The sequence below is a fragment of the Thalassophryne amazonica genome, chromosome 6 (assembly GCF_902500255.1).
Source record: "Thalassophryne amazonica chromosome 6, fThaAma1.1, whole genome shotgun sequence".
NCBI classification, from domain to species: domain Eukaryota; kingdom Metazoa; phylum Chordata; class Actinopteri; order Batrachoidiformes; family Batrachoididae; genus Thalassophryne; species Thalassophryne amazonica.
In genome coordinates, this window is record NC_047108.1 from 17,024,133 (window position 1) to 17,035,504 (window position 11,372).

The 11,372-nt window shown below is 41.8% G+C and overlaps 1 protein-coding gene across 1 annotated transcript; it reads left to right on the forward strand.

Moving 5' to 3' along the window:
- The first annotated feature begins 980 nt into the window (after nucleotides 1-980).
- On the forward strand, nucleotides 981-10,646 carry LOC117511417 (CMRF35-like molecule 5). The gene is made up of 2 exons (XM_034171444.1): nucleotides 981-1,075; nucleotides 10,282-10,646. The coding sequence occupies exons 1-2, from the start codon at nucleotides 1,036-1,038 to the stop codon at nucleotides 10,644-10,646; spliced, it is 405 nt and encodes a 134-aa protein (XP_034027335.1). The 5' UTR covers nucleotides 981-1,035.
- Nucleotides 10,647-11,372: the final 726 nt, after the last annotated feature.

Consider the following 11,372-nt stretch of genomic DNA (forward strand, 5'->3'; position numbering starts at 1 on the left):
CTTCTATCAGGAAGGGCTGACCACCAAAATAACACAAAGACAGACAAGAACGAGAGAGAAGTGGTGAAGACAATAACTGTGACGTGAGACACCAAGGAGACGGGGCCCCAACCATACAACACACCATGACAAACAACCACACATGAACAAGAGCACCCAAAAACTGAATTGTGGTGACGGCCACAAACACGCAACTATCCACACATAGAGACCCAGATCACAGCTAAATATCCGATCACTACTGTGGCTGGTGTGTTGGGCCAAGACAAGAGTACAGAACCTTACCATATGACATGAACCACTCCGGCGCGTCAGAAGCCACGCGGCCAGCTGGGAGCAATAACGAAAGTGGGTCCAGCAAATTAATTATTTAGAAATCATACAATGTGATTTTCTGTTTTTTTTTTTTTTTAGATTCTGTCTCTCACAGTTGAAGTGTACCTACGATAAAAATTACAGACCTCTCCATTCTTTTTAGGTGGGAAAACATGCAAAACTGACAGGGGGTCAAATACTTATTTTCCTCACTGTACGTTAAGAACGATGTTGCCAGATGTTATATTTAGTCGATGGACCCGATCTTTTAAGAGTTTGCCATCATTTCTTTGGCTGGTTCTTATTTTTCTGACATCGTGTTCAGATTTTGCTTTGTTCTTCACGTACTTGACTTTGTTCCTATAAAGTGATCATAATCTGCCTGGATTTTCTTTCTCCTGTATTTGCTAAAACAGTGATCACAGGTCCCAGTTAAATCCATAATCTCAACTGACATCCATGGTTCAGGTCTTTGTTTGAGTCCATCATCCTTGAAAGGTGTGACTGAGTGCATGATATCGAGAAATGTTATTTTAAATCGATGTCAGGCTTCACATATCAGTTAACTGTGTCAGGTTTTGTTCCACGATGCCTCTGTGACTTTTTCACCATTTTTTTTAACCTTCCTGTTCTGGCCTCATGTGAAGAACTAAGTTCTGTGAAGTTCCTGTTTTGTCTTTAAAGATAAACTGAGGCAGTGTGAAGTCATCACACATCACCATGAGCCTCCAAGAGACTGCGACCTGCTTCTTCTTCCTCAGTCAGTAAAATCTGATTTTCTTATTCTCCAAATGTCTTTAATGATAAACGGATGAATTGGACGACTTGTTTCATTTGTCTCCAAAGCAGCTGCTCGTCTTCTTCACTTTGAAGACGTTAAAATCAGAAGAAGTTCAAATCAGAAGCTTTTAAATGTTTACCTGATGATTCTATGACATTTTTTAAGGATTTTAATGTTTAAACGTCACAAACCTGATTCATCAAACATATTTTATTTTACTTAAAATGTTTAAAAAAAAAACTTGGTGTAAAACTTTTAAATGCTTAATTGTTCTGAACAAACATAGACTTTGTAAAGGAGATTTTTCTTTGAAAATTCAGTTTGAGGTGAATTTATTTAAAAATCAGCAAATAGTTCTTGAATTTTACTCTTTGATTTTAATTTTATTTATTGTTTTGTCTTCAGTGTTTTATAACTTCACAGGAAACTGCATTTTAAAAGTTTTATTTTAGAGGATTAAAATAATATTTCTTTGGATCCACCTTATTTTAAATTTTTCACACAGACAAAGTTATCAGCTGTTAGATGTCAAGATAATGAAAATATAACTGAACACAAAAGGCCCTTCTGGACCTTCTATCTTCTATCGCCACAATGTGGTATCACCACCCGCAGGGGAAAACACTGGCGTCGGGTGCGCTGTCCACTGGGTGGCAGTGAAAGTTTAGGGCTTCGGTGGACCAGACCCAGGTGGCAGAGGCTAGCTCTGGGGGTGTGGAACATGACCTCGCTGTGGGGGAAGAAGCCGGAGCTTGTGAGGGGGCTGGAGCGCCTCCAGTTAGATCTGGTGGGTCTCGCCTCCACGCACAGCACGGACTCCGGAACCACTCTCCTTGATAGGAGTTGGACCATATTCTTCTCTGGAGTTGCCCAGGGGGTGAGGCGCTGGGCAGGTGTGTGGAATCTCACCAGTCCCTGGATGAGTGCTGCTACATTGGAGTTTACCCCAGTAGATGAGAGACACTCGGGTGAAGAGAGGAGCAGAGCTGTCAACTGACCACCATCTGGTGGTGAGTTGGATCAGAGGATGGGGAGGACTTTGGACAGACTTGGTAAGCCCAAACGGATAGTACGGTGAACTGGGAACATCTGGAGGAGCCAGATGCCTGACAGATCTTCAACTCACACCTCCGGCTGAGCTTTTCTTTCATCCCTGTGGTTGGGGGCTTTGAACCAGAATGGACAATGTTCAAAGCTTCCGTTGCTGAAGCTGCAGCAGGGAGCTGTTGCCTGAAGGTCTTAGGTGCCTTCAAGGAGCAGCAGCCCTCAAACACCGTGGTGGACACCGGTGGTCAGGGAAGCCATCCGACTGAAGAAGGAGTCCTTCCTGGATATGTTATCTCTGAGGACTCCGGACGCAGTTGCAAGGTATCGACAGGCCTAAAGGGCAGCAGCCTCTGCTGTGGGGGAGGTAAAGCAGCAGGTGTGGAAGGAGTTCAGAGCAACCATGGAAAAGGACTTTTGGTCGGCACCAGTGTGCTTCTGGAGGACCGTCAGACACCTCTGGAGAGGAAAACGGGAAACCATTCAAGCTGTCTACTGTAAGGATGGGACTCTGTTGACTTCAACTGAGGAGGTAATCCGCCACTGGAAGGAACACTTTGAGGAACTCCTGCATCAGACCAGAGCGCCCTCTATAGTCGGGGCATAGCTGGAAGCTGATAGGGGATCAGCATCAGTTTCTCTGGTGGACGTCACTGAGATAGTCAAACAACTCCACAGTGGCAAGACCGCGGGGGTTGATGAGATCCGTCCAGAAATGGTGAAGATTATGGGGGCATCACACTACTCGGACTCCCTGGTAAAGTCTACTCCAGGGTGCTGGAAAGGAGGGTTTGTCCGATAGTCAAACCTCAGATTGAAGATTAGATTGGATTACATTAGATAGAGCTTTATTAATCCCTTGGGGGGAGGGGCTAGAGAGGCGGCGATGTAGTAGGCAGTGTTTTTGTCAGCTCCTCCACTCCAACTTGATATAAGTATTTAATGCTCCTTTTTTTCCACTTTTGGACGGTGAAATTCGTTTAGAAGGCGCAAAGAATGGTCAAGCGTAACAAACCGATTCAGAAAACACTCGAGTTTCCCTCAGTGACCGAAGACAATCCGCCGACCGAGCTAGGTAATGCTAGCACATCTCACTTGACCAGCCCTGAGCAGACTGAGAGAGAGACGCCGGAGGAGGACGCCTCCCCACTGTCCATTCTGGGGGCCATCAGACGGATGGAAAACTCTATGAATGCGAGGTTTGACAACTTGGAGACAACTCATGATGGGGTTAAAAATGTGGTCACCTCCAATACCTCCCGTGTTATAAACCTAAAAGAATGGCGCGGAGAGTGTGACAGGCACCTGACCGAGCTGAAAAAAGTTACGACGACCTGTGTGCTCAAAATAAGCTTTTGAAAGCTAAAGTGAACGATTTAGAGGGCCACTCAAGGAGACAAAATATCAAAATTATGGGAGAATATTAAAAGAGGCTCTCCAACTACATTTGTGTCTGACTTTTTGCCTAAACTCCTGGGAGCTGAGCATTTTCCCAGGGAATTAAAGAGGACCGTGCCCACCGCATCGGCGCGCAAAGTAACTGACGACGGATCATGATCGCGAGGATACATCACAACACAGTGAGAGAGAAGATAATACGGGTGGATCGCAACGAAGACTCGCTAAATTGTGAGGGGCAGCGCATCAACATATTCCTGGACCTTACAGCAGAGGTGATGAAGCATCGCAAGCAGTTTGATGCAGTCCGACTGAAGCCAAGAGAAAGAAAAGAGCCGGCATCTGACATGGATTTCTGTTCCCAGCACATCTGATTTTCATTCACGCTGGTCAAACCAAAATATTTCAATCACCGGAAAAGGCAACCACCTATGCTGACAAATAGCTGAAGACACCGAATGACTGGGCACCGCCAATGTAACACGGTAGCTATGATTTATATGGGTTTGCCTGCACTGGTGTGTAGCTTCTACTTTTATTTTCCTTTTTTATTTTTTACTTTTTCATTATGGAGATCTGGACCAAATGAGCGGTGAGATTAAAGCTGACATATTTTGCAGTAATCATAGAACTCAGACACAAGAGTTCAGTTTTGTTGCCTTAATTTACGATGTCTGTGCTACGTTATTGTTGATTCTTGTCACTGTGATTGGCTGATACCTTACAAAGACTTAATATGTTTTGGAAGAAAAGATTAGGAAGGGGAAAGGAGTGTTAACAATTTATTTTCAGGAGGGTCGTAAGGGCTTGGGATAGAGATAAGATGTTACCTTGCTTTTCACTTCTGGGCTTTGCATGTACAGGCTCCTCTCTTAGTAGCCCCGCAGTTACATGGGGTTTATATTGCCCCTTTTCTTTAGGGATGGCAAAGTAGGGAGTTTGGGGGGAATTTGTTTTTTTTTTTCAGTTTCTCTCATGCTTTACTCACTATATTTTGTATGTACGAGGTCTGTCCAAAAAGTATCGTACCTTTTTATTTTTTTCAAAAACTATATGGATTTGATTCATATGTTTTTACGTCAGCCAAGTTTGAACCTTCGTGCGCATGCGTGAGTTTTTCCACGCCTGTCGGTTGCGTCATTCGCCTGTGGGCAGGCTTTGAGTGAGCACTGCTCCACCCCTCTCGTCGTTGTTTCATTGCGAGGAAATGGCGGAATGATTTGGGCTTTTTTTCCATCAGAATTTTTTCAGAAACTGTTAGAGACAGGCAGCTGGAAACCATTCGAAAAATTTATCTGGCTTTCGGTGAAAATTTTACGGGCTTCACAGAGAATAAGGAGTGTTACTACAGCTTTAAGGACGGCCCACAATGGTGCTCGGCGCACGGCGCTCCGAGCCGCCATCGAGAGGCAGAAACCGCCACATCATTTCTAAACGGATGGCTGTGTGGAGCTGGGACCGTCGTGTGCAATTTCTCTGGTTATCACAAGAGCTGGACATCAGCCATTTTCCGGCAGATTTCACTTTTAACGAGATTTTGTCATGGAAAGCCGCGCGGAGGCTTCGCGCGTCACGACTGATTCACTGATGAAGCGAGACAAAGGAACACCTCCGTTTTGGAGTGTTAAAGGACAAGTTGGGACATGCCTATCTCGGCTTTCAGTGCTTACCAGTCGAGTGAGTATAAGAGAAATTGTGGAGAGCTGGGAGAGAGGGGTGGTGCAGTGCTCACTCAAAGCCTGCCCACAGGTGAATGACGCAACCGACAGGCATGGAAAAACTCACGCATGCGCACGAAGGTTCAAGCTTGGCTGACGTAAAAACATATGAATCAAATCCATATAGTTTTTGAAAAAAATAAAAAGGTACGATACTTTTTGGACAGACCTCGTATATAGTGACAGCTTGCATTTCCATGTTAAAGGGGTGTCATGAGTGATCATATGGTGAACAACATCATTAATCTAACTTGGAATGTCCGAGGTTTAAATAACCCATCCAAGAGAGCCGAGGTATTTTCTCATCTACATGATTTACATGCTGATATTTTGTTTTTACAAGAGACACATATTAAACACACAGAGGCCTTAAAACTCAGATGTAAATGGATAGGACAAATCTTTCAGTCAACCTTTTCAGTCAAAGCACGTGGTGTGGCAATTTGATTAAAAAGAATATTCCCTTCAAACATATCTCAACCAAAACAGACCCAAATGGTGGTTTCATAATTGTGACTGGTACTATTTTGACGGTTCATGTTACCCTCCTTAACTTACATGCTTCAAACTTTGACAACCCTGGCTTCTTTCGAGGTGTTTTTTGTCAAATACCTGATCAAACAACAACCAATTTGATTGTAGGTGGTGATTTCAATTGTGTTTTAGACACTTTTTAGACAGGTCCTCCCTCCACCCAGTTAACCCTTCAGACTCCGCAATTGTGCTAAATAATTTGATGAAGTCGCTTAACCTGATGGATATCTGGAGGATTTGCAATCCCACAGAGAGAGAATATAATTTTTTTCTCACAAGTTCACAACACATACACTAGGACTATTTTTTAATTGATTCTAACCTAACAGCAAATACTAAGTCATTTAAATATCACAACAGTGTAATTTCATACCACAGCCCCGTTTCTACTGGTATGGACTTTGGATGGAGGAAACCCCATTATAATTGGCGATTTAATACAAGTCTTGTGATAAAGGACTCTTTACTTTTAATGACACAGGTGATATCTCAGACTCAACTTTATGGGAGGCCTTTAAGGCCGTGATAAGAGGGTTTGTTTTATCCTTTGAAGCTACACAAAAAAACAGAAGAGACAAAGGTTATCAGCTATAGATCCACAGCTTGCCCTCCTTGAAAAACAATATCGAGAGGCTCCATCTCCATCTATGTAGAAGGAGATTGTTGCGTTAAAACATGAATAGCATTCTTTCGCAACAAATCAATACTTTGCTGTTAAAAGTGAGGCACAGACAATTTGAAATGGGGGATAAACCTGGTCCTCTGCTCTCACAGCAACTATGAGGGGCGCAGGCTAGCAGGACAATACATGAAATTAAAAGTCAGACAGGTTCCATTGCTACAGACCCTGTCGAAATAAATGAGTGCCTCAGGAACTTTTATGAAAATTTATACAAACCCCAAAACTCCGCAGTAGAAGAGGATATTCTTCAATTCCTGGGCTCCCTTCCACTTCCTAAGATAGGTTGCAATGCACATGATGAACTTAACATTGAAATTACATTGCAGGAGGTTGTTACAGCCATAAAGGAAGCAAGTGTAAAGTCACCTGGTCCGGATGGCCTTGGCATTGAGTTTTAGAAAGCACTTATTGTCGATGGTGCCCCCCTGCTGCTGAGAATGATTAAGAATATATTCATTATATATGGCAAACATCTCTTTAATATTGAAAAAAGATAAAGATCAGAAGGACCCATCATCTTACCGGCCTATTGCCCTTCTCGGCAGTGACCTCAAAGTGTTCACCAAAATTTTAGCAAACAGATTGAATAAACATGTTGCAACTATAATACACCCGGACCAGGTGGGGTTTATTCCCAGGATATTTTCCTTTTTTTAATGTCCACAGATTACTAAATATAGTATATAGTAAACAAAATAAGTCAAAGTCGGCAGTACTCACACTTGATGTACACAAGGCATTTGATAAGGTTGATTGGAAATATATGCTGTTAACAATCAGAGAATTTGGCCTGGGTGAAAATTTCAGTTCATGGTAGAAATGCTTTATGAGCACCTAACTGCATCAGTCCTGACCAACTCAGACAGGTTTTCACGCTTTCAATATTTGCCGTGGTGTTAGGCAAGGCTGCCCTCTGAGCCCATTGTTGTTTGCTTTATGTATTGAGCTCCTTGCAGTAACCATTAGATGTAATCCAGAAATTTTTCCTATACATCTGGGCAAAATAGAACATTATATTGCATTGTACGCTGATGATTCAATTTCAATTTAATTCAATTTATTAATTTATACAGCGCCAACTCACGACAAAGTTGCCCCAAGGCACTTCACACAATTCATAACAACACAAAGTAATTTAAAATCAAAATTAAAATCAAGAAAAGCACAATAAAAGATAAAACAGAGTAGAATAAAAAGAAATTACAAAGCAAACATAAAAACAAATTAGATTAATGATAAGCCAGTCTAAAAAAAAATCCTGCTTTTGTCACAGCCTGAAAAATCAGTCCCACCATTATTGGGCCAAACTGAAATTTTTGGAAAGATATCAGGATACAGTATAAATTGGCAAAATGTGAATTCATGCCTCTGAGTGAGGACCTGGGCCCCAATTTTCTCACGAATCTAATAAAGGTGGTCACCCAGGTTAAGTATCTGGGCACTACAATCCCCAAACAATGTGATCAGCTTCATACATTAAACTACAAAGTCCTGATTGATAAACTTGAAAGTGATATTGAATTTTGGCGAACACTCCCCATGTCAATGATTGGCAGAATTAACGCCATAAAAATGGTGACTTTACCCAGATTTTTGTATATGTTTCAGAATATAGCTATTTTCTGTCTAAAAAGTTCTTTAAAACATTGGACTCAATCATTATGCCTTTCATTTGGGGATATAAACCTCATTGCATAAGTAAGAAACACCTTTGCAAGTCAAAAGAACTGGGTGGACTCAGGCTCCCTCTATTCCAACATTATTACTGGGCAGCTAATGCACAAATACTTGTATATTGGCAGCGAGCTTACCCCATAGAGCCTAATGACGCTACCCCTTCATGGCTAGCCATAGAACAGGATGTTGCATTACTTCATGCAACAAAGAGAAGTCCTGGACCATTTAAGGGGGTGGGACTAATAGTAGAACATTCATTAAAGGTGTGGTACCAAATTAAAAAAAAAAACATGTGAGCTAACAAATTTCATTCCTCTCAGTCAGACCCTGTTTTCTCTCTCTGGAAAGAGAAAGGCCTGGCTACTGTAAGAGATCTGTATATTGCCAATGTTTTTGCCTCATTTGATCAACTTAAAGGCAAATTTGATTTACAACCGTCGCACTTTTTCAGATATTTACAAATCAGGAACTACACAAGAGTAAACATTTTAAATTTTGAAACTTATAAACCACAAGATGAAGTCTGCTCTCTTTTAGCAAAGGTGCCCAAGACCAAAAAATTGGTGTCCATGTTTGTAAATCGGTTTGTAGCTCAAACTGCTGCAGATACACAACATTTGAGAGAGTGCTGGGAGAGAGAAATAGGTACCATCATCTCAGAGGATGAGTGGGGTAAATGTTTGAATAATATACGAACATGTTCAATTAATTCAAGACACCATCTAATTCAGTATAAGATTATACACTGACTCCATTATTCATGTGTTAAACTACACTCATTCTTTTCATCCACTTCACTATTATGTGTAAAATGTAAACTGTCCGATGGTACACTGGCACATAAGTTCTGGTTCTGCAGCAAACTTTGTAGATTGTGGCGTAAAGTTTTCCATTTCTATTCTGAAGTTTATGGACATGATCTCCTGCCAGACCCAGAGACAGGCATCCGTGGCTGGTCTCATCAACTTGAGACTTTTAGTCTTGAGAAGGCTCTGTCAATCCAGTATGGGATGGTTATTGCTAAGAAAATTGTTCTTAATGTCTGGAACAAAGATATACCTCCAAGATTTTAAACCTGGCTCACAGAAATCTCAAATACTTTATATATGGAAAAAATCCGATTGGAGTTGTCAGGGACATCAGGCAGATTCCATCAGATATGTAACCATTTCTTGATTATGTCACACAGCGACCCTCATGACAACTCAGTGTTCTGACTGTGTTTCAATATTTGTTTGTAATCTTTTAAGTATTATTTATTTAAGTATTATTTTATTATAGAGTATATATATATTATTATTATAGAGTACAGCCCCCCCCCCCCTTTTTTCCAGCCTGTTTTCGGGGAGGGGGGTGGGAAGAAGGTGGTAATTGTTTGGGTTGTTCTGTATCTTGATGTTTTAAAAATGCATAAATAAAGTATTCAAAATAAGAAATATTAAGAAAGAGGAATAATGCGGGTTCCGTCCTGGTCGTGGAACAACCGACCAGCTCTTCACTCTCACAAGGATCCTGGTGGGGGGGGCTATGAGTATGTGGACTTGGAGATGGCATATGATTGGGTATCTCAGGAGATACTGTGGGAGGTGCTGTGGGAGTATGGAGTTAGGGGGTCCCTTCTCAGGGCCGTTCAATCTCTGTACTCACAAAGTGAGAGCTGTGTTCGGAAGCTCGGCAGTAAGTCAGACTCGTTTCCGGTGGGCGTTTGCCTCCGCCAGGGACGCGCCTTGTCACAGATCCTGTTTGTGATATTCATAGACAGGATATCGACGTGTAGTTGGGGGAGGAGGATCTTCAGTTTGGTCCAATCCCAGCACCCTGTCATACATGTTGACACACACATTCACTCTCTCACTCACACCTTCAGTTGATTTATTCACCAATGGACAATATTTAGAAAGTCAAGTCTGGTGCCGCGTGTCACCACGTCCACGACACCGCGGAGGGTAAAAGTGTTGTTTCAACTGAAGCTTCAGACGTCATAAAGTTCAGAATTCTGAGTTTGATCCAAACGCAGCAAAAATTAAACCTTAAAGGTCAAAATGTGATAAATGTTTGATCAATAAATGTTTGTTTGTTAGTGATCAGAGAAAGTTCTGATCCTAACTATTGATTGTTGAGCTGTTCAGCAGCTCTGTGCGGTCAACACAGTGACATCATCACTGCACAAGAGGTCCATTCTGGAAGAGAAGGAGAAGATATCACAGTTGTATGCAGATTCTATTGGTCTGGACGCAGGATGTTCTGCAGAGAAACATGTGATAACAACAACAACATTCTTCTTCAAACTGACAGTGACTCTGCTGAGAACAACAAATACAAGATCACTTTTATAAAACGGGACATTCTAAAATACGACATTCTGGATGTGACCATCAAACATCTGACAAAATCTGATGAAGGACGTTACAGGTGTGAAGTGGAAAGGTGGATCTCAGACAGAAAAGACGACTTTCTGATCAGAGTCACAGACGGTGAGTTTCTGCTTTCAGTCTGAAAATGTCCATGAACGTGTGAAGATAAAGTTCACTGACTGATGTTTTAAAATGTTTAAAATACACTGTAAAAAATATAAAGTAATATCTTTTGAAGAACAGTGATTTTTTTAAGTACATTTTGGATGTTTGTTGATTTTTAGTCATATGTCATATGATTTTTATGAGCATCTCACAGTACCAGAAACACTGCAACGAGCGATCTGATCTACAGTAAAACTCGCCTAAACCGTCACTGTATAAACCCGATACTCGCACTCATCAGACAAAGCAAAAGTCCCAATGCTTTGGTTTTCTATGTAATAAAAGCTGTATATAACGGATTTTGTTCACATCGGACTAAACGTCCCGTCCCCTCGTAATGTATTTCTATTAAAAACCCCTCCCACATACCAAACAGATCAGTCTGGACGTGCCCAGTAACAGAGGTATGAAGCGAAGTTCAACACTCACCAATTCAAGGAAAGAACATACCTTATTTCTGTGATTGAAAGGCCGGTCGTTTATTTTTTCAAACCGTGCTCAGACCCGGCACCTAAACGAGGCCGAGCGTAATTCAAGGCCGGTGATTTTTAAGGGTCCTTTCACACAAAACACGACATTGGATGAAAGAAGGAGAAACAAAATGGGGAACCGTGAAACATTCCACCTGCTGTTGGGAGGGACACACGCAGGGGCGTAGCACCAAATTCTGGGCCCTACGTACTAGCCATATTGAAGACCCCCCC